We start from the raw sequence: 25,127 nt of genomic DNA on the forward strand, positions 1-25,127 counted from the left end.
ATTAATCTGAACCTATTTCTTGAACAAATCATTCGAAGAATAAAGTCTTATCTACTTTCGTTATAATTGCTCAGTGAACTTATGAACCCCCGATAATAAAATATCTATTGAAACGTTGAACATTACGAAAACATTTCTTACATAATTCTGAAGAACTGGGTGGATATATATTTATTACCGTTATTATCTTTATGTTATTCCCCCTCAAACCTCAGTATTTCTAAGAAGTGACGAATGTTTTTCCTTGTATATAATTTAAGACATTTGAAGGAAATATGCATTAAGGTAAGTAAGTCCACTATCTGGATGACTGAAAATAAGTGCTTACAAATGATTTCCAAGCGTGCCAATTATCGTAATAATCCCCAACCAAAACAATCTTGTATTCATTAATTTATTAGTACCTATCCAGACTTATCTATTTGTCCTTCAGGCTCGCCTTTTCATAACATATTATAGAATAAAGTAGTTAACCGTTGGGTACGGAACCCAAAACTTATCTAATAGATATGTAATACGTGAAATATTAATAGGTACCTACCTACGTTTACTTTAAAAAATCTGATTGTTGGTGCGTACACTGGCGTAGTCTTGAGTCACTGAAAGCTTTTGTATGCTAACATTTAGCATGCAGCATGAATCGCACCTTGACAAATGATTTTTAAGGCCGAACAACAAGTTTAGTCATACACCGATACCTAGTGTTTTGATAACAATGACTTAGGATGACGTTATTCAGAAATAATTTATTCGAGTGTAGGTGTAAATTAACGAAAAAAACCAATTGTGTATTAGTATTTTGGTGAACTATTTGCATACTTTAATATGGCTGAAAATAATTAAGCAATTAGGAACATAATATGTACTGAGTGTCTGAACCAATAAAGATTATTATATTTTCCTTAATAATTATATTAGTAATTATTTATTTCGATTGTTATAATAAGAATCGTTTAGTGTTACAGAAGAAACTGAAGTTTGTAATATAGGTAGATTTTAAAAAGAATTATACCTTATAACTTAAGGATTTACATATTATAGATAATTAACTAGAACTAAACATTAAATTAATACATTAAATAATAATTTTATATGTACAAACGAAAAAAAAAAAATAATAATAATAAAGGAACTAAACATAAATAAAATTAAAATTAAAATAAGGCATCATAAAATATCTCCGCATCGCCGTCCCCGGGTAACGTGCCCAGAAGGCTGGCAGCATTGCCACGTTGAATGGCAATGCTTATTCTTTGCCCTAAGTAAAGGCCAGCCCTCTGGTCACGTGTCGTGCTGATTATTCGGCGAGAGATATCAAAGAAAATTTTTTTTGCACTCGGACCCCACGACCCCATCGTCTCAACTCCGAACGGCTCAAATATGCAATCACCAATAAGATTTGCATATTTGCGCCGTTTGAGGGACTCTGCAGCTGCAGCAGCAGCGCCGGAGCAAATCGACGTGCTAGGAAGATGTGATGGCGCAAGGGTATCGACGCAAGTTGCGTCCCATACCAAAGGCCTACCCATCTTCCAAGGTAGCAACGACATACCATCAGGTCTCTTGCCATCGTCACGTGCCAGCCCATTAGGTTCAAGAACAGCTGGCACGCCGGCGGTGACAAGAGCACGACGAATTATGTCATTTAAGCTGCAATGACGTGAAATGCGGCCGGCGCTCCTACTACAGGAGAGGCCGTGATGTCCGAGGTTGTCGACTAGTACACCGCAATGACAGCGGTGCGGAGATACACAAGGTGCCCCTACACGGAGGCAGGCAGCAAGTCGGAAGGTGGCGTCGTCCAACATAGTCCCTACATTGGACGACGGGAGAGCCTGCAGCCATAAACCCGATTCCCACTCACCCACAGCCAGAAGGCGCGCGCGCTCTGCGGCAGTGGAAGTGCTGTCCAGAAGGGACTGCCTTACCTTGGCGCAGAGCGGCACGTCCCACTGTCTTTGGCAGGAAGGGTTAGTGGGAGCATCTATATTTGGACAAGCCATTTTCCAGGCATTTAAGGCGTCAGTCTTACAAAGCACCTCGGAATTAACCAGTTTTAAGGGTTCTAGAATCTTCCTGGTTAAAACTTCAGTGCTGTGGACTGAGGCCAAAAAAGCTGGTAAACTCACATCAGTAATTTTGCGAACGCCGAGGCCGCCCAGGCGAACGGGTAAGCTCACCTGAAGCCACACTCGGTCGTTCATGGCTAAATTTAAAATTTTGCTGACTGTATTTTTAATAATTTTGTCTATTTTTCCTAAAAGTGTTAAATGTTTCCAAAAATGTGTAGATCTAATTACGTGGGTAAATTTAGGGACAAAAAGACAGTACCGGATAATTGTAAAAGCCGAATGAATGTTATTTTTTTCCAGGCGGTCCGAAACTTTACAAAAATTTTGTATTTTTTCGTCTATGAAAAAATTAAAAGCATCGTCAAAGATGGGAGACCCAAGGAGGCGAAGAGAATCCTTTTTAACAATTTTGATATTAGGAGCTAAAATATTAAATTTTGAGAGGGCCAAATCTTTATCAACTGAGTCGGAAAGATAAAGGAGATCGGCAGATTTCGTACAGCTTAAAGTTTGTGTTGTTTCGTAACAGAATTTGTACCACTTATTAAGGGGATTAAGACACTTATTTTTATTTGGGAGTATTATTTTTAGAAGTCCGGATTAATTAGAAAGTATTTGTTTATTTAAATAATAATTTTTGGTTTTTGGCTTATATTTGTTGACAACTAAAGAAAAAGAAAATCTCATGAGACGTCACTTTTAGTCTGACGTCTACGCATCTGCTAAATTGATGTTGTTTTGGATTGTGGTTTTGACAGCATCTGAGCAATTTAGCGAACTATCGGGGCTTCTAAAAATGGACATAACTTTTACCTCCCAACTTTAAAAATATAAGAATTTTAAAATAAGCTTGTCTATCATATTAGCTACCAATTAAAACAAAAAGTAAACCTAAACATGACATTTTATAAGCTGTACGAATTCTTCATATAAACCTGCCGTTCGCCTTTCGCATTTGCTTGTGTTAAGTTCTAAACCGATTTTTGAAAAATTGATTTTTAGAAATTCCAAATCCTTTAAAACTGTTTCTAAATCACCTCCAAGAGTTCCGTCATCTAAATACCAAACGTTGAATTTTGAATTTAGCTGCCGAATGATTGGTTGTATTGCCAAACTGAAAATGGCTGGTCCAAGTGGGTCACCTTGTTGACATCCCACTGCTGATTCTAAAAGGTGGTCTTTATACAATAATTTTGATGGTTGTCGATAACATTGCCAAAGAAAACTGAAAATTTTGGGAGCTTCCTTTTTAATTTCAGTCAACAAGGTGTCCCGGTTAACCGAATTGAAGGCGTTTTTAACGTCAACCTTCAGGATGACCTGTACTTCCTCGCGGTCAAGGTACGTCGCTAGGGCGTGGATGGCAGCCTCACAGCCCCCTCTGGATCCATAGCCGAGCTGCAGGGGCTGTAGTTTATCTGAAAAAGCGTCATGATAATAATAACAAGCTATTTTGGCTGCCATCCGCCGATATGTACAACCTACGGCGATGGGACGGATGCCACCATCGCTCTTGCGTAGGGCACACAGATTGGCCCCATACAAAATATCAATGATGCCATCAGTCACACCGCCGGAGAGCATTAAATTAATTAAGGCCGTTAACTCCTTCAACATCGAATCGCCAGCCTCCCCGGCGGTAGAACACAGCAGGTCTTTTAAGTGCTGCGGCGTTAAACCGTCGAGGCCACCGGCAGAGCCACTCCTGAAAGAGAGCAAGTTTTATTTCGATACCTAATTCAGTAACTTATTACTTATTCTAAACGTCTAGGCTGTTTTAAAATAATTAGCTAAAAAGTAGATCTCTTAGTTTATGTAACAGATATCTAACTAGTTTGATGTCTACCGTTTACATACTTTGGTTGAATCATTTGTATTATGCTAACGATAACAATAGAACAGTTTAAACAAAATTACCACAATTACTCACCTGACTCACTTAGAGAATGACTAATTACTGACTTGCACCGTTCAGCGCATAACGTTATGAAACCTACTTTTATTTCCGTATTGCACTGTTGAGATCTCTCCCTCGCCGAGTCTTTTGTAAACATTTTTTCGATGCAGATTCTTTTTCAACGACTCTTCAACCTTTGACTGTTACTTAAGTTCATGAATAGAAAGTTAAGTAGGTATTCTTATATGCTTAATATTCAAGCATACCAATTCTATAGAGCTCCTTTGGTTCTCCTTTTCTTTGCATGCGAGTACTAATTTCTGCAGAATATAGGTACCTACCTACCTATGCACAAATCTATTGAGATTTTGATGTTTATCAACATTTCAAGGTTGCATGACCTTAAGAGGGAAATAAATAGTATTACTCACAGTGTTGTTAACATTCAAGGTTGCATGTTTATACAAAAAATATAATCATTGGTCTAGTCAAATAATAATGATACTGCCGATTTGATTTATTATATAGTTATACGTAAGTATATGAGTAATCAAAATATAGGCAGTCGATTAAAACTTGTCCAATTGGATTTCTACTCATGCATTCACAACATCAAATTCCATTGGTAGTTTTCCTGTGAACGTAGAATACTAATGGTCTAAGACCAGCTATTGTCTATCCTCTTGTCTTCGATATCACATTATTATTCGCATTGTCGACCCTTTTCAAGATCTATCACTTTACCTACCCGTATGCCGAGATTGCTTCGGCTAGATTTCCATACCATTTATGTCATTATAATATGTTAAGATTTAATACAATTTATTGTCATGTCAAAATATACCTACTAATGTTTAGGAGCAATATATTTAAATATATATTGCAATGTATTCATATTTATTTCGCCCGTAAAGAGCTATATACCTACGGTCTGGGACTATGTAAACTAGGGTCGAAAGTGGTAATGAATAGATGTAGTCACATGCCACTGAAACACTAACTTAGTAACGTTTCTAGATACCTACCTGGAAATGCGAGGTACTTCAGAAATATTAAAATCATGTTTACAATCCGCAACTGAAAAGATATGATCATTTTCGGGCAAAACTGCACCGACCGGAATCGAAGTTGCGTACACGCAGTTGCAGTAAATAGGTACTTATTAAACAGAAGCAAGCCTACCTTTATTCTTGGAGTTTATTCCTATTTTCATTTCATTATTATCATAGCGTCTAGTTGCTACTTCTTGGCATTATATCCCCTTAGTACCTATATTTTATATGGTAGATATATTAATTACTTTGAACCGATTTATAAATAAAACATGACATGACATATACCACACAGGCTTAAAATGGAATTAAAACAAGATTCTTAACAAATATATTTAAAACAGGTAAACATATTCCTTTATGAGAGTTTGTTGACCCCAAACACGCTCAAATGTAGCTTAGAGGATTACAATAAGTTGCTGAGACAAGTTTCATAGCGCTTAATAATAAAAAATAAAATAATTATTCAATTTACCTAAATCATTGGTCCAAGTAGAATTTATAAATATGTTAGTAAGTTATGTTTTTATAGCAAAATAACTTTCCGAATTCAAGAGGAGACCAGTGTTAATTTGATTCAAATATGTTCAAAAGTAGGTACTTAAAATCTAAGGACCATTATATCTTCTAGCACACTGTTATAGCACCCGGCTATTCCATCAGCCTATATGCTGATTTTAGCAAAGTAATTGCCCTTAAAATCAAACCTTGTTAATATTTCAGTTCTACAAACAAAAGGTTTGGGAGGAAAATTCTAAAATTAGAATATCGTTTTATGACAAATTGTGCATGCAAACTTAAGCTGGTTAAGTTTTCCTGCCGTCTCATCTATTAAGGAAAACTAATTTAGTAATGTTCTTACCTTGCTATGCAGCTTGGGAAACGAGCCTCAGACCGCCTTGACAAAATTACGAGCGGAAAATGCACTTACATTATTATGAAAACTTATTCCCGTCTCGAGGTAACAAACATTAACTGGATGATTCTCGTTCTGTCTTGAAAACTGACATTTTATGAACGTTAACCTGCTTTGTGATTACGAGATAATGCAGACATTGTAGACTCGAGAACTTTGTTTTGATATTCGCATCATACGACTTTCTAGGATGCGATAAAAGTGGTGGTAGTCTGGCAGTTTCAATAGACTTGCTATCAAAAATTCTTGGGACTGAATATGACGAAGTAGTACCGACGTGAACCGCTAGCTTTAGCTGAATAAGGCATGATAATTTAAAAAAAAATAAAAATATATTGAGAATAAAAAAGTCTTTGTCCCCTAAAAAGTATTTTTTATTCATGCCATTGTGTACATTCAATCAATCAGAATTTTTAAATTCTACTATCACATCTATACAAACACCACATGCTGCTAGCATCAAATTCAGTGCATGTACGCGCAGGAAACATTTGGAACCGATCGCCGCCAATAGTTGACTTTTGCATTTCTACTACTAATTCTTTTATTTAAGACTGGACCAGTCTTATACTACAGGCTTGTGGAATTGTAACATCAGATGGCAGCATTGGCAGCGTAATCTTAAGCAGTTAGTAGCAGTAGTTTGAAGCATAAGTTAAGACTAATCTAACCTGTACTGAGTTTAAACAAAATTAAAATTCTATAAAGGCGTCTCGTGTCCCGCAGTGTCTGGAAATAAAAGTCTCTAGGCAGTTTAATATGTAATGCGACATGGGGATTAACGGCTGCCTCTAGCCAGAGTTAACCTTTGAAAGGGTAGCAGGTGCAGAAGTTAATCTTGGGTAGAATAAGGTTTATCTAACAATTCAAGAGGGACATAACGTGATCAGAAGTAAGTGCATCATGAGTTGAGTCAGTTTTGGGTACTCATCCGGTAACTTATAAATTGTTTCAATAAGGAAGACATAATCTTAAGTTCTTCAAAGAAGTTATTGTTACATTTGCGAGTTTTCTGATAGTTAGTTTATTAGTTACTTTTTCCTTATATTAGAGAAGATGTTTAAGCTTAAATATGTTGGCCTTTGATCTTCAACTAGTCTACTCACAACAAAATTATTAAACTACACAGCTACACAGCTGCTATTCAAGGAAATCTACGCCTGGTGCCGCATTATGCAAAGTGTACAGGAAAAACTGTTCTTACACCCCGTCTCTCGTTGCTATACGAAAAATAAAGTTTTGAGGCCATTAAAACTTGATTTCTTGGTAAGCGATGTGCGAATTTACAAACAGGCTTTAAAAGGCGGTAATACTGCGTAATGTTTAACTCTTACGTCATTGAGATCTTTTAGCAATTTAGCATAGTTGTGTCTAAACGGTCAATGCAGCTATTCTTTTGAATTTGTTGTAGTATCTCATTATTCAGATGAGATAGGAGAACAATGACAACGGGGTTGATAACATTGCTAGACATAACGGGAACAGGCACATACAATTTACGAGTCCCCATTCTTTTTATCCATCTTATAGCTTAATAGATAGCTTGACAGATAGCATTATGCATGGAGGATTAGTAATTTGACAAATAAGACCTCCTTACACTTTTTACCATTATAAAAAAAATCGTAATATATTTAAGAAGGGGTACATACAAGTTGTTGATACGATTACAGTATACCTACATTTCTAGGAATAGCAAGATCGCAAGATACCCATTTATGAGAATATTTATTACGTACATTATTATCTCCTCTTCAATATTTACAGTGCATTACAGCTTACATCTTCATTATTTAAAATATGTTTGTATTGAGCAACATTGCATTGAGGTTTCACTTGTCTCAATACCACAAGACAAAGAATAAATAACAAGAATAAGAAAAATAAAATTAAATTGCGGAAAAATATTATCATGCGTTATATGACCCAAGAGCAAAAGGGTTCGGGACAGATAGGTCAGTGGCAAAAGGGGGACTTTTTTGGTCACAGATCTGAGTCATTCATCAAGATTTATCTTTACGTCATGTCCATCACCTATCACCTCTTTTACTTTACGCTCCTTTCGCGTTTAACTTTTGCTTGGCTTGACTTTCCTTCTTAGGTGTATTTTTTTTTGCTTCTAATCATAGCACCTCGAGGAAGACACTTAGACTTATTGTATGTCTTTGAGATCGTATGACCATTCTATTTTGTGACTGTTCCTTTGTTGCATAGCCACTATGTCTACTCAGTACCGTTAACCCTGTAAAGACTGGATATTGACAAAGCATAATAGATGTATAGCACATTATCTACAACCCAAGATAGAGAGCAAACAGAGCGTTTTGAGCCAATTGCAAATTACGGACACGACTATTCGACAACTAGAACTATCGGGTAAACTGCACTTTCCCCTCGGGAAGGATCTACAGCGTTCCTTGTTTATCTAATTGTAACTCATCTAGCGTCTTCATAGCTCGTACTTAAACGACGTGTGTAGTTTAACTTGAGTAGAAACATGGATTGAATACGCATCGCTTTTAATAACATATTTATTTTAATATATTTTTTAGCCTCTACCCACACCTACGCTCACGTTTAAAGATTTTCCGTGATCTTTCAATTATTTTTTGGGATATAGAAGCTAATCTAGGATAATGTAGTTATGTGTCAGTGAACGAATTTTATATTTACATTTTTGTAATATTGATATAATTATAGACGAATAACAAGTCCGACATGCTTCACCATGACAACGAACTCGATGTAATGGTGTGACATTTTAGGTTTGCTATAGAACCAGTTTTACGGGTGTAACTTTAAGTTGGACAGTGTCCCGTCGTTGTATGAAATCTTTTCAACTGCTGTCAGTCACTAATGACATCATCGAGTTGGTTCAGTCACAGATTAGACGAATGTATTGTGCCTAACATTATTGTTATGTTTTTATGCAAAGCCAACTAATGCAGCTGTAAAATTTCACAAACTGTTTTTATGCGCGATTCTCAGCTCTCTGGCGTCTTACAGAAGGCTGGCGGTGTTTAATCTAAGCAGTCAACATAAGGACGTTATTTCTATATGAAGAACATATTTCCGAGATCCACGAAAATTACATTCTTTTGTATTATTATGTAGTTGCACCGTTTGTGCATGGTGTATTTATAAATTGTAGCAAAGTTCCAGTTAATTATACATTTATCTCAATATCAGTTCATAAGACGAAAGCTGTTTCACAAGATTTAGGTTTCTCCTTGCCTGTTTACTGTCAAATCTTATTTATGTGAGAAATATGGCCAAGTATTCCCGCACATGCAAGACATGATAAAATATAACGCAAAGTAATATTTAGGTCCGCAGAGTCATTGCAACATCTAAAAGACTGACCTGCTTCCTAACAGCGACGTAGATATTGATTACTCAATAAACAAAACCAATAAATTCCATGAAATATCTTGTTGTTGTAAACACGTTCCCTTTTATTATCCTAAAGGTAAAGATAAACAATCCGAGTACGAAGTTAAGACAAACACCAAGAGATAAGATTCAGCGAAACCAGTCGATGTTGTCATTATTACTCTTTGACCTTTTAACATCTTGCAAGCCGGCTTGTGTTTAACTCTCATTCGCTACATACGCTTTGTAGTGATCAGTCATTAGTATAGTTTATTTTTTAACCATGAAAATCTTGATCGCCTTGGCCGGGCTTCTGGCCTACGCCGCCGCAAGCACCGCTTCTACCAGCAAAGTGGTCTGCTATTATGACAGCAAGAGCTATGTCCGCGATTGTAAGTATTCTTGATTATTTGTGCTTAGCGACATTTTGTAGGTAATTAGCGAATTTTCCAGGTTTTGTAATTCTTTTGAGAGTTTTTTGGCACATGGATTTTTTTCCAGTTGCTATGTTTGCTTGAATTTAAATTGGGTTGTAGTAGACACAGATTATGCTAGATTTGCTGGGCAGTAAGAAATATTCTAGACTGAGGATTTAATATGATTATTTAATTATTCTTGCTCTTATAAAGCACGTATCTTTATTATCATTATAATCTTAATTTTAAAATTAAATACGCTCAAAAAACTGTGACGATGTTAGTATTATAACTGTCGTGTCTCGTTTACTTTAGAAAGTGGGTACCGAGAGCGGTATTTACAGAAAATATGATCGCATAGATACTTCATAAGCACTTGCTAACTAATTAAGTTTAAAATTTTCAACAAGTAAACTTTCCATTGTTTACAATGGAGAAATTGAAAGAGAACTGAAATAAGATTGTACATTTACCGTGAAATGTTAGCGGCTAATTGGCTATATCGGAAACTATTGTTAGGAATGCAAAAGTCGATAAGAGATTTGTGCTAGCAGTTCAGTTCTTTTGATGCTGATTCATTTTATTTCATAACATTACAAAAATGTTTAGTATTCATTCTGAATTGTGTTGTTTTTGTGCTTCAACGACAACGGATGTAATTATGAGAATTAAGGCCGATACACACTTAACGACGTGGCCGCAGTAAAGTGGTAAAGAGTTGATCCGTGACACTCGGGACACGGCCGGATAAATATCTATACGCTTAGCAGGTTTCGCACGACCGCCTCCAATGTGGAAGATAGCCTTGTATGAGTTGATAGCTCTTCAAAATAACCATGAAATAAGGCAACAACGAGTACGAAATAGGCCGTTATAAGATAATTTCGCAAAAACTTTTCGAATTTACTCAAGAATCTACCTACCTTTGTTGAGGAAAAATGTTTACTGTAGATACTTTTTTCAGACATAAATGAGTTTTATTTATCAATTCCGTATTCAGTGAACGACTGCAGTATAAACTGGCAGTGTAAGGGTTATTATGATTTGATCTTGTATTTTTGTCACGATCCTTTTGTAGTATACGTATTGCATCTGTAACAAAATGGCGGTACAAGTTGAGATGACCGAATTGAATGCGCAAGTTGTTCTTGACAAAGACCTTGTTACACCTCGTGTCAAGGAAAATACGATATAACGAATGTTATCTTGACTATGTATGACCTGTCAGTATATATTATCTGTCTTATGTACAAATTGTTGCTATTTATTGACAAATTGTGTCCAATTAGGTGATTGTTACGCTCATGCAACATGATACTGAAAAAATAATACAATTAAGTCGACTCCGGTAGCCCATGATTTTACGAATGAGATTTCTATAAAAATAACTACATATAAATGCAGTTCATGATTTTTACGCGGATGATTCTTAATTTTAACGCCATCTGACGTGTAGAGATCAGATTATGCGAACTTTATTTTGACTTTAATCTTGTTATGCATAAAAAACTAGAAATATATATATTTTTTAATGTAAGTTAATTACCTACCTAACTATAATATTTAAACAGATATGAAATATCTAATGGAATTTTATACAATTGCGGTATCAAAACGTGGTAAAAAACGTGATTTTTATACGAACGTAGTAGAGAAAAGTTCTTACATATTTATTTGGTTTTGGCATTCCTGTAAATAAGTATAAATTAATGTAATAGTGAAACATTATTTTACATAAGAAATAATATTGCTGAAACTTTATATTTTCCTGAAACTACTGAAATTGATAAACAAAATGTAGGCATCGAAATGAAAATCGAAATGTTCGTATCTTGCGCAATTTCGATCGGTTTGGCAACGAAAACGCCCGCATCTAAAATAAATTTCAGTTTGAATATTTATCGAGAAGCGAACTATCATTGTTGGCGTTTATACCGTGTCGGGGGAATGAGGTGGCCAATCTAAATAATAAAGAAGATATAGAGCCTACGTCACAATGCCTACCCACATCTGAATACTTTATTGTTTCGAGCATTGCATTAGAAGCAAAGGTCGTTTGTTTAGAATTGGTCTGGCCCCAAACAACATGCTTTTTACTTTGTATTTTGATAAAATATTAACTCAGCTTATTATATTACTGAAAAATGTTTCCGCGGTCTAAGCAGCTACGAGGTCATAACAAGTTCTCGGGATTCAAACGAACAGAACAGAACAGAACAGAACTGGTCGAACATAATGGTACCAAACAGGCTTTTCCTGCGACTTTTGCAGCAGTCTAGAATGAAATATTATTATGTCCTGTAAATGGTCATTGACGCATTTATATGATAGAGCAGCTTAACAGTCAGGATTTTGCAGAAAAGATACCCCTCTACCTATACCTACCTAAAAAGATAATAGGTAGCACGTAGATCGTGCGATCGACAAGGTTAAGTAATGTTATCGAGGTCAAGCTTAAGATGGATGCCCTTCCGAGCTTTGGATTTGCACGTGTCGATTATCTCAGACCCTGGGGTCTGGAGTGATAGATGTTAAATAGATTGAACGAACATTTTACTTTCCCTTTTTTGTTTTCATTGGTTCCTTAATGGCTACATAGCATAAAGGAATAAATAAGTAGACTATGTTTTTAAATATTCCCAAAATTCTCCATAATAAATAAATTTAAGAATTAATACTTTGCATATATTATGTAAAATGTCCGTTCGTAATTTCCTAAAACTGAATGGAAACAAATTGCTTCCTTTGTGAATGCAAATTAATTCAGCTGTTTTGAATTGCACCCATTAGTAAATAGTATGTACTTACTAGATGAATGTATTCCATACATTTGTATAAACATAACATTTTAAATGCGTTTTAATAACTCCAAAGTAGATTTTTAAGTCTGTGCTAGTAATATCTAAAATTATAACAAGAAATATGGCATTGATGTCATTTATTTTGATATATAGATTCATGTCAATACATTTGAATAAAACCAGTATCAAGATATTTTATAATTTGTCCTTGTCCATGAGGAAAAAAAATACAAAGGTACAATTACAATTATCATCAGTCAACTATTTATCTTGTTGTAACGCATAAACATTTATTATGCAGAATTAGCTCAATGATCATCTGGGTCAACTACACATTGAATTAACTTAATACCACCACACAAAAGTGTTCGTGTAATATTTGTCTTAGAAAATATAATATTAACTTTCATGTGTTTAATGAGCAGTTCCTGGTTTTGAATGCTAATTGCGCAAACACAAAGTACACATTCTCAAAAGGAATATTGTATGTTTTACCTTTGAAAGCTACCGTCTGTATCATTTTGTTTACCTCTGTGCGGTGTTAGTATTATTTGAATATTATGGGATGAGGCCGCTACAAGGCTTTTTCTTAGATTAAATTAATTCTCGATCTCGTTCGACCTTGATTATGACTAGTTTACCTAATAACTGAAATATTAATATAATATCGGGTTACGGCTATGATTATAGATGTGATATTAATTGTTGGTGTGATGTAACATGTTATACCTAGACTATAAAGTGCGATAGCTTTTGTTCTCTGCGCTCGGGTCAATTAACAGCACAATTAATACAAACTATAGAGACGAGTTCAGGGTTTGATAACTTTGACGAATTTCATAATAATGGTTAGTAACAGTTTAATGTAATTTTTGATAAATTAGGCTGTGGGTAACGAAATGAGATAAGAGCTAATTATCACAATCATTTACCGACGAATGACCCCGTATATCGTGAGTGTCAACAAGGGGCAAACGATAACAAGTTCGACAAACATTGTTATTCTAGAAAATACTCGGAATCGAATAGACAAACATTTGGTTTAGGAGTACATACTTAAGATAATAGGCTTTGTGTCATGAAAAGTGCCAAATATAACCTCGCGTTCAATGTTCCGCGGCTCACGGATGATCTCTTGATCCCGACGAGGATTTAATAGTAGTCTGTACTCTGCTATGTACAATGTGTCTTCGTAACAGAAAATAATCATTATAATGCAATCATCCAGAAACGACACTTTTGTTTGATGTAGAAGTAGTTTAGAAAATACATAATTTTCATGAGTTTATATTATATTTTTGGCAGCACTTCTTTCCAATGGACTGAAAAGATTTTCTGCAGACGGAAATAACTTTTACCGGGTTCTTACGAAGTCAATGACAAGAATATTCTTTGTTAGTTGTAGTACTTAACGGTTAAGTACTTTGCAGCCATTGTAAAGTTTTAAGTAGGTGGTCTTACCCCAATGAACTATGACTTCCTCATCAAGAAAGAATTATTTGCTTATATTCTCGCAACTGCTAGTTCAATATTTTTTGTAAGTATTAGCTTCGTTGCTACAGCGTCCATCGATTTTAAAAACTTCTTAATGAATAGCTGATACGACTTTTGTTTATTGTGCGCATAATTTAAACTCTCAAAATGGCATGTTTACTTAGTTAAAAGCTCTTATTTCGAATTACATTAAATTCTACTGGACCATTTGTTCACATTAATGAAAATGTGACGAAATTTATTTGGAAATTTTACTTTAATTAAAATCATCTCTCACTGTGTAATGGCATTTATCTAAGCAATATTAAATGAGTAGGCATCTTCCAGTTTCTTTGTATACCAAAAGCTCGGGTGCCTATTATTCTTTGTTCAATGACCTAAGATGATGATGACCTAAGAGAGATGAATTATGTATTAGCTATAACCAGATTAGGCACGTCACGAAGTAATGCTAGCTTAGGTACAATATTGACTCATCCCATATTCGCGTATCGACTATCAACTTCACTTCAACTTGGATAATGTGTTTGAACAGTTTCTTGTCCGTCCGCTAACCTTTTGTGAAAACCTCCAAAGATTTTGCATAAAGATTTCTCAGGAGCACAATGTATCTGTGTCAAGCCTATTTATAAATGGAAGGATAAGCCTGTTAGACTTAGTTATTACTTATTCAAAGCAAACGCTATTATAATTGAGTCTAAGTCATATTCGTGAGCTTGAAAATGAAACATGAGTCAATAAGGAAAGTATCATTTTGCGTAATAATTCTTCAGAACGTTTCAAGACATGAGCTACAAAGAGGGTTGCTCGCTTTGATTTGAAAAGTATGCGCAGTATATTGAAGTGAGACAGTGTTTTACGATATGTATATACTTTGTGTCTGTGTACCTAAATATCTCTACATACGTAAAATTATAACGTTTCTAACTTGTAAACGTTATGTTAATTAAAAGTAAATATTTGTCTTCACTAAATAATGTACCTAAAGATAAAAATAATTCTAGGTCTGATTTATTTTTCCGTCAATTAATTTCATGTTCATGGATTCTTACATTAGAAAAGTAGCTATAATTTGTTTATAGGTAATACAGCTCGCTTTAAGGATAGCTTGTTTCAATAATTGGATTGATTTCTTTGACTACGTAAGATGTAAGTCTCTAAACATTTATCCAAATACTCATAGTTGTAGTGCAACAATCATAGGCACTTAAGAATTTTACTGCAGAGTTAGACACTAGGAATTTCCCGACGAACATAATATCTTTGTGATACACAGAGCAATTCTGGCCAACCCTAATAGTTGGTCAGTTGATCACGTCATTTCTGTAGGTACAAGACGTTAAGTGGTTAATGTAACGGAAACAATAGCGTTGTTCGTTTATAAGATAGATACGTACATGTAACACCCACGTGTGAATACGTGCTACGTGCCTTATATTATTGGACTTGAATATTCCTCAAGGAAAAAATATTTATCAGGTTGCCGGATTTTTTTATATTAGTAATTCTTAGATTAGACTACTACATTCGTCACGCAATGGTTAATGTATGAGTGCGGAAGACGAATACATTCTGCTGTTCTTTTAGAAGCAATACTTGGAGTATTTATTTATATGCATCGGAGCAAAGTTTCGATATCATTACAAATAAAATAAGTAATCAGATAAAATAATTACTGTTTCTGATTAAAGTTTTCGGTTTAAAGGATGATAATTATTTTTTAATGACAGTCAATATGAATTGGGGCAGTTTAAATATTAATTACATATTTGCGGTCTGTTTCACAACCTGAAGATTAAATATATAATTATTAGCCATCAAACGAATACGGAATCATTTGCATACAAAAATCGTTTGTATTATTGTTCTCAATTAGAACAATAAATAAAACGAATAAAATTATTTGAACAGAAAGTACTTTTACTTACTACTAAAATGTTACGTTTGTGAAAACTTCCAATCAAAACATATATCGTTAATTTATCGACACGCAAAGTTAATTTAATTCGATACACTTTGACTCAATAGTTAATCATACTTGTGATGAATTACTTACGTACTGAGTATAGGTATAGAGATCAATTTAACAAGCTTAGTCAGACGACCCTGGGGCTCCGGAGCTAGTTCTAACAGCAGATAATAGCCGATACATAGCTGTGATAATGGACTAATAGCTCTTTGTTTATACTAGGTATATGACCAAACATGTGGACAGTCTTGAGCATTCACGTGCAAGGATATTTCAAAATATGTAGCTATAAGAAAATTGTTTTTTTCTTTCGGTATCTGCAGTAGTTAATTGAAGTAAAAAATACTACGTGGTACCCTGCTTAACCTTGCCGAATTGCTAAATCTTTTCTCAAACACTTGAAGCCAAAGAGATTTTATTACAAGTTCTTACATACTATAATAAGAAAATACTTTTTACTCAACCTAATATATAGTACCAGGTAACTGTAAGCTATGATTTTATAGATTACTGATCTGCTCATTTGAAGCTAAATATTGTATTATAACAACATTCGGAAACGTTTGTTTATAAACATAGATATTAGATACTGAAATCCAAAACTCAAAAAAGAATTACAAAACCTCTACATGACATTTGCGGCTCACTGTGACTCGCTGAATTAGAGCAATGATGCAATTAGTGGTCTTGTCGGTTTTGGCTGACAGACTGGTTATTTCAAATTACTATACACCCACGCAGCAATATTATAAATTAATGTTTTTATGTTGCACGTACATACATCGCAAAGCTATTAATTTAAAGCTTTATTATGTTAAATCACCGATTGTTCCTCACTGCTTGTAAAAAATTACAATTAACCGTGAGAATATAATTTTCTTCTTTAGATGGAGCATCCTATTAAAAATTTAAATGTTTTAAGAGCTCTTGTCCTTAACACAGTGCGTTGTCTGTGAAATATTCAGGCCTACTGTACAGCTATTTGGTTTTACTTTTACATTTTCGGCGCAGGGATTAGAATTCTAAGAAAAAAAAAGATTTCACCAATAAAAGCCATTATTTGATCCCAAAATTAAGATTTCCGAGAAAAAGGATGATCCTTTTAGCGCCGTCCCCATTTTGCTGTTATTTATTTAGTAGATTCCAAATCTTTGTACAACATTTCTTACAATCTAATTAAGTTGAGGGATGCATTTACCCAGCTCAAGCGCGTATGCTGCCGTTGGACCTGGACCCTGCTCTGTCTTTCTGCACCCACTTGGTCTATGGCTACGCTGGAGTTCAGCCCGACACCTACAAAATGGTGCCCCTCAACGAGAACCTGGACGTAGACCGTTCTCACGCCAACTACAGAACTATCACCAACTTCAAGAGCAAATACCCAGGTCTGAAGGTTCTGCTGTCCGTCGGCGGTGATGTTGACACTGAAGACGCACAGAAGTACAACCTCCTGGTAAGTTGAACAAGAGCCCAGTTTAACTATTTGTGATATGCTGTAATATTATTATTATAGCATCAGCGGTGACTAGTGATAACTATTATCAATAGATCACACTATATTCTACACCTATGGATTAATTTATTAAAGGTTTTTTATCCTCATGAAAATCCACGACAGATATTCAAGAACAATATCGAAGAGAATCATATTATGTTCGTATGTTTCTCTAATAACTGTCAGGATTAAAAATAATTAAACTCTTTGTATCTTTGATGAAAATTAAAATATATAACCGTAGGTAGACAAAATTACAATTCGTGAATATTAATTATTTGGTCGGTTGCACTTTTAGGCTATAAATTTAATTATACCTAGCTCGCAGGTGTCATAACCGCAAAGCATTAATAACTAATAAACCAAACGTTGTTATGTCAATAACATTAAGTTAATTAATGCTCACATACTAATAATAGCTTTAGGCAATAAATAACAATAGAGGCCGACTTGGTCGCAAACATAATTAAAATTGATGACTTCATCGAATCCTGCGTGACGATATAATTTTGGGTTTTGAATTTAGACAAATGTGCCTTAACGTTGTCTTAAGATTAGACTGAAGATAAAATAATGACAAGTCATTATGCTACGATTATTATGATTCAATATTCAATGTTTTATTTGTTTCCAGCTCGAGTCACCACAGGCTCGTACCGCGTTCGTCAACTCCGGCGTGCTCCTCGCTGAACAGCACGGTTTCGATGGCATCGACCTGGCCTGGCAGTTCGCCAAGTACAAGCCCAAGAAGATCCGCTCCACTTGGGGTAACAATACCTTCCACCAATATATTATCTTGTTGGACATGACAAGCCTTACTATAACATGCCTTTACGAATATAAAAACCCTTGGAAATACTTGTTTCTGATAAAGTGGCCATAAAACACTGGGGACAATCTATCAATGTCGTAGATAGTTGTTGTATAGATTTATCCCATCGCAATAAAAAACCTTTAAGATAAAACAGTAGGTTAAAGTCGTTTAAATCTCTTTTGTAATTACGAGAGTGGCTAAAGGGCAGCCTTTTGCTAATAAATAGGACATTAACACTATTTAAGTACTTTAGTACCTTTTGTTGGGGTTTCACGGTACACGACGCAATGGATATACTGTCACCCGTTGTTGTAATTATTCCTAGTGTTGAATTTTATTTATATTTGGAACAAAATATATTAGTACAATTTACAATGATCATGTCCTTGTAATGCAAAACCTTCAATCGAAAGTTATTAACATAGTGTAAAATACATTTCAATTTGTAGGATCAATCTGGCACGGAATCAAGAAGACTTTTGGCACCACTCCCGTCGATGAGAAGGAGTCTGAGCACCGTGAAGGTTTCACCGCTCTGGTCCGTGAGATGAAGCAGGCGCTGAGCCTCAAGCCCAACATGCAGCTGGCCATCACCGTCCTTCCCAACGTTAACTCCACCAGTGAGTAAATTGAAGATACTTTTATATTACTTTCATTTTACTATAGGATTTTTAAAAAGGAATAAAGAACACAATCTTAATGATTTGGAAGAAAAGGATACCTTTAATGATCTTGTAAAAATGATTTGTGAAACGAAATGTGTTTAAATAAACATGATTTAAACACATCTATTTTTAAGAACGAGTGTGCATGTTTCTGCAAGCTAAATATAAACAAAAAATGGATGAGTTGAAATAATACTTATTACATACAATGTATACATACATAAAACCTGTCTTTTTCCCATAGGGGTATGCAGAGACTAAAGCTATACTTATATTATAAAAAAAAAACACTAATATTCTTCTAATATTATGAAAACGCTATTGTCATTCAGTCCCTAGTGTCTCTTAGAGTATTTTAAATAACTAAATTGCATGCCAAGAATAAGTTTTTAAACAAAGACGATTTCTATCTCAACACCTTTCAAATAAGCAAAGCGAATAAAAAACAAAGGAGTATTGCATACCATTGGGTTTTATTAAAAATTGAAATCTTATTGGATTTTTCGTCGCTGCAAAATTTCATTCAAAAGCGAACTTGTTTTGTTGACAATGCAATATCGCTGGTACGTGCAATAGGAATGCGTACAGTTCTCTCTCACCTTTACTACGAAGCTCTATTAAATTCTTTATTAATGATTAAATATTTCTCATTCTTCCTCATACGTGGCCCCTCTAAGGATTCTTCATGTTAATTGACTTATAGTAAACTAGACGAAAGCGTGGATATGCTTGCTTTAAAATATTTTGCAGTCGTAGCTTTGATAACTAACCAACCTGGGTTCAATATGAGTATAACTTTAATTCCTGCAGGTATTTTGAAATAGTCTAGAGTACACACCTCGAAAATACAGAAGGATCTCGAATACTGCAATAACATATTCTTACCTAATTTAATAAACATACATGAAGACGGCATACGCAGATAGGATTATACAAATAAGTGCTTACAAAGGAAATCAATACGACCTTGTTCTGCAAAGTGATGTACTGATCCTATAACGGTATGTCGGTATCAACGTCATCAACTTGTTTATTACAATAGTTAACATCGCTTATGCGCATTTTTAGTTTTATGTATTCCGTGCTCTGGTTTTATAAAAGCTTATTGTGATACAATGTTGAATTGTGAAATGGAATATGTACTATTTATCTGCTACCTTTTGACCGTGGTACTGTCTGCGTAGAATTTGAACTACGCAGTTGATGGTACGTTTCGAGACGATTTAGGCCCTCGTCGGAGTTTGTCTTCTTTTTCGTTATCATTAACGCAGCCAGAAAACAGGACGGTCCTATACCTTCAGGTCAATAGTACAACTTAAACTCAGGCCTTCTGGCTTACCTATCCATTTACTTAGGTAGGACTTTCAAAATAAGAAAATATATCTTATTTTGTTTTTACAAACATGTTGTTTTTCAATATTCTTGCCTCGTATTTCGTTTTGCCTACTGTACAGAACAAACCGACAGACTGAAATATTAGTTATTACGTCATTAGTAGCGCACTTTCTAATGTTATATGGATTGATTGTAAGGCCATGCCCTATATCCAGACTAGTGTTCTGCCACGTGACTATATTTACATTACGTTCAATATTTACTATTGACTGCAAAATCCATTCTAGAACGTCCAATAAATTGTAATCTGATTTGTAAAATTTTCTTCCTAGTGCGTTTTTGCTTTTAATATTGGGCTCACAGCTTTAAACTAAGCGTAGGCAGTATACAATTTGATAAAATCGCATCTTTACAAGAACAACGTGACATTTATTAAACAACAACTTTACAAGAGAGCAATTTTGAATATTTAAGCGTTGATCAATACAAAAATATTGACAATTTAATTTTACTGTAATTAATGTGCTTTCTGAAAATAAGCAAAAAAAATACACCTTAATTCAACTTATTAGTGATGGATATCGAATAATAAAAATAACGTTTTTGAGATGTCACGTTGTTCTTGTAAAGAGGCGAAATGACAAAAACAAGCAGCAAGAACGAACTTTATTTACAACACGTTCCGTACAAAATTAGTTTCTTTGACGTACGCTAGATGCGCTGATCAATTTTTCATGCAAAAAACGAGCACGATGACAATAGTGATTGCCCATCTCAAATCTTCTTTGGGTAGAAACTCAATAAAATGGTGATGAACTGAATAGCAAACCTTTTCGCAACGATTTATTAACTTTTATAGCAATTTTATCGCATAAATTTTAACACGCCTTTTGTTCCTGAAGGGCCATTCACAATTGCAGTCACTACCTTTGCTAGATTTTCGAATCAAAACAATTTTTCCCGGAGATAGATAATCGCATTAACATTATGATTAATGTTTCTAGTCTACTACGACGTGCCCGCCATCATCAACCTGGTTGACATCGTGAACATTGGTGCTTACGACTTCAACACTCCGGAGCGCAACCCCAAGGAGGCTGACTACGCCACCCCTCTGTACACCCCGCAGAACCGCAACCCTCTGCTTAATGCTGACGCTGTTGTGTCTTACTGGTTCGTATATTTGAATTTTTGGTATTTAGCGATTTTACAATTAGTCGAATATTAGAACACAGTTGTGATTTCGACATTAATTTCTATAGTTGCTTCTAATCCAACTCAGGACACCTGGCGATTCAAAATTACATTAGGTAATGAAATTCAGCCCTGAACTATAATCCCGAATCGACCCACCGTAACTTAGGAAAAAGGTCCAATCACAGGTAGTTTTCCAAAACTACTAGCATTTGTCGTTTGCAAGTTTAGATGGGAACACTATCTGAACGATTGAATTTCCAATACCCGCAATTGACATGTGCCAATCGTTTGCGGACAGTCGAGTTTATTTGATTCTCTCGGCTTTGTGATATTGTATCAAACATTGTAAAAATTGTTAACAGAGACGTTTATAGATCGACGATCGAGCTACTGAAATGGTTTATATTCTATCACATCATAATTATCTTGAAATATTCATGTTACATCTGTATGCATATCAGTTGTTTATATTGTATAGGATTTCGAACCACGCTCCCGCCAACAAGCTGATCCTAGCTATCCCTACCTTCGCTCGCACATGGAAGCTGGACGCTGACAGCGAGATCGCTGGAGTTCCTCCTCTACACGCTGACGGTCCTGGTGAAGCCGGTAAGAGTTAAAATTCACATTTTTATACTGACAGTTAAGGTTAAGCTTATCGCATATATTTCTTCGTTCATATTCAGATTTTTAGAATGAGTAAGACGCTTACAATACCTTAAATTCTCTATTATTTCATCTTCATGGTTTCGTATGATACCTATTGCCAACAAAATTACAATCATACTGCCGTCATTATGTGATCCAATTGCGCCGTTAAAGACGAACGAATCTGACCTTTTTATTAAACTTCTATCAAGGAACGTCATAACGTAAACCCATGTAAAACTTTCAAACTCAGATATCATAAGTTTTATTAGATGTCGTAAGATAATCGGAAAAGTCTGATCTTTGCGATAATCCTAGGTTAGATTTAAAGGAACAGAAATTGGAATCTAGAAAGAAGCTGATCCGTAATCTGAAAGAAATATTATTTATTGTCACTGTATATGTACTTCCAAGAAATCTGAAAAATATATTTTTTTCGGATCAACTGGATAATTTAATAAGATTGTATAATGTTTTTTTTGCGAATTCAGGATTCAAACACATCTTCGAAATGATATATGTTTTGGTGATCTTCCCCTAAACAATCATGATCTCGTAAATATTCATTCAAATGTTGAATATTTATTAGCTTCTAGAATAGCTAACCATATCTTTGAGTTAATTTGCAACCGTATTCATTGCATTCAGTTACAAAGTCGTTTAAGTTTGGCAAGTTCTTGGCATTCAATTCAAAATGGTACGCTTTGGGACGATTCAATGTGCCTTTATATTGTTAGTGACTGTTTGCCTTCTCCTGCACCTAAAACAAAATTAACCTGTCAAATTAAACAAAGTTCTAGCTTATTCATATTTGCGTTGAGGTCTTAGCTCTGAATAATTACTTAAAGCTGGATGAATAATTCATCCCTAACTGAGATTAAGGAATGCACTTCTGAATTCTTCTTGATTTTAATTTTAAAGCGCTCTGTTTTTCTTCGCAAAGTAATTCATGCTACAGTTTTGTTTAAATTACCCAATTCGTAATTTGTTGTAAAACTTTTGAGTCTACAACTTGTTTATTCCTTTTAGGTCCTTACACCAAAATCGAGGGTTTGATGAGCTACCCCGAAGTTTGCGCCAAGCTGATCAATCCCAACCACCAAAAGGGTATGCGCCCGCATCTCAGGAAGGTCACTGACCCCAGCAAGCGTTTCGGTAAGTCGAATGCCAATTGACAATAGGTATAATTTGGCAAATATTTTTTGCAAAGTTTGGTGCAATCTAATGAAGTATGACACGTTTGCAATTATATTTAAAATGCCTTTATATCTGCATAAAGTCGCCGAAATTCGCTTCATTTTAAGAGTGTTTTGAATGGCAATAAACACAAACGTTAAAACCTCAGCTGTACATTAAATGCTTTAGTAGTGACTAAGAATCAGCTAGCCAATTTAACTTTTCAGAGAAAGGCTTAACGAAGGATCAAGACTTAAGCCCTATGTTTGGTTGGTACTTATTAATAGGCTTTTAGCTTTGTATTAACACTCTGTATTAATTTTGGCAATGGCATATTTATGTTGTTAATAACTTTCCTTGTTATTTTTTTGTTTCTGCAAGAAGGTAAATTTTGGTATTGGATTTCAAAATAGAGATGCAACATGCGTTAGTAAAATTTTGTAGAATATTTATCTTTCTAATTATAATAAATAAAAGTTATACTAGTTATATAGTTATACTTTTGTTATCTAAGAATAGTATTGAAAGTAAGAAGTTGCATGTTGTTTTATGTTTATATCACACTATCTTATAGCCAACGGCACTATTAATTATACACATGCATTTTTTGTAGTATCACATAACAATCTAATATATGAGTATGATTTAAAATGCTTATTTGTTAATGTTATGTGAAGTCCCTTATCCTTTTTTAATCATGGTTTATCAATGAGCCAGAATATAATCTTGACACTAGAATGGTTTTTATAATTTAAGTAATTTTTGTCATATTAGATTTTACATTATTATTTAGAAGAAAAACCATATAAATAAAGAAGTATTATTATAAAGGTAGCATTATTTCAAAAGAACGTAAACTTATCCGTAAATTATATTATTATATTTACTTATTTTTACAAATCTGTTTATATTTTATAGGAACCTATGCCTTCCGTCTTCCCGACGACAACGGTGAGGGTGGTCTCTGGGTGACCTACGAGGATCCCGACACTGCTGGCCAGAGGGCGTCTTACGTCAAGTAAGTTTACAAATCTACTGACTTAATTAATTAAACGTGTTTTTTAGACGTCCCGTAGTGTTTGTTAGATTTAAAGGGCGTTGCTTTTATCTATAAATTGAACCAATATAATTGAGTTTGACAAGCAGCAATAGATTATTTGAAAACCACTGCCTTATATTTTGCATATTGTGTGTTGTGCAACTCCATTTAATGCGATGAGCCATAATAAAATGGGTCTTAAAAGTGTTATGAGAGAGTAATATATTTGTTTTCTTTCCAGGTCTAAGGGTCTTGGAGGTGTCTCCATTGTCGATCTTTCCTTGGACGACTTCCGCGGTCTTTGCACCGGTGACAAGTACCCCATTCTCAGGGCTGCCAAATACCGTCTTTAAACAACTATGCATAAGCCTTTAAGTAAATATCATATACCTATATAATATTTGTTAGAAATGTTAAATGCTTTGCAACCACTGCGCCGTGGGATGGCCATGACCATGCTAGGTTTAGTACACAATCTGCAACAAGTGCTTTAATTACAATGCTGTCCAATGACTGATCAAAATAACTACGTATATATAGCGATGTTGTAAACATTTATTTTCGTCCTTGTTCTGTTTATTTTTTGTTTGAATGCATCTCAATAGTCTTATCCTTATGTATATCCTTTTTTGTTTTTTCCCTGTTTATAATAAAGAAAATGTACTTTTAACACTGCTTTACACTAAAAATAAATTTATAACGTTACAAAAATCCGTAATTAATCAAAACAAATGAATGTAAGTTAAACAGTTATTACCATGAAGACAAT

The 25,127-nt window shown here is 34.7% G+C and overlaps 1 protein-coding gene across 1 annotated transcript; it reads left to right on the plus strand.

The window, feature by feature from the left end:
• Window positions 1-9,530: 9,530 nt before the first annotated feature.
• LOC142986796 (chitinase-like protein EN03) lies at window positions 9,531-25,028 on the plus strand. The gene is made up of 9 exons (XM_076135500.1): window positions 9,531-9,701; window positions 17,192-17,442; window positions 18,119-18,251; window positions 18,748-18,918; window positions 21,303-21,471; window positions 21,974-22,104; window positions 23,173-23,298; window positions 24,238-24,337; window positions 24,600-25,028. Exons 1-9 carry the CDS (start codon window positions 9,593-9,595, stop codon window positions 24,709-24,711), a joined length of 1,302 nt encoding a protein of 433 aa, XP_075991615.1. The 5' UTR covers window positions 9,531-9,592; the 3' UTR covers window positions 24,712-25,028.
• Window positions 25,029-25,127: the final 99 nt, after the last annotated feature.

Source organism: Anticarsia gemmatalis, chromosome Z (assembly GCF_050436995.1).
Source record: "Anticarsia gemmatalis isolate Benzon Research Colony breed Stoneville strain chromosome Z, ilAntGemm2 primary, whole genome shotgun sequence".
Classification (NCBI taxonomy): Eukaryota; Metazoa; Arthropoda; class Insecta; order Lepidoptera; family Erebidae; genus Anticarsia; species Anticarsia gemmatalis.

Coding starts and splice junctions, on each gene's coding strand:
- LOC142986796 (XM_076135500.1), top strand. CDS start 9,593: ATGAAAATCTTGATCGCCTTGGCCGGGCTTCTGGCCTACGCCGCCGCA. Junction 17,443..18,118: donor CACAGAAGTACAACCTCCTG/GTAAGTTGAACA, acceptor ATTTGTTTCCAG/CTCGAGTCACCACAGGCTCG. Junction 22,105..23,172: donor TGACGGTCCTGGTGAAGCCG/GTAAGAGTTAAA, acceptor TATTCCTTTTAG/GTCCTTACACCAAAATCGAG.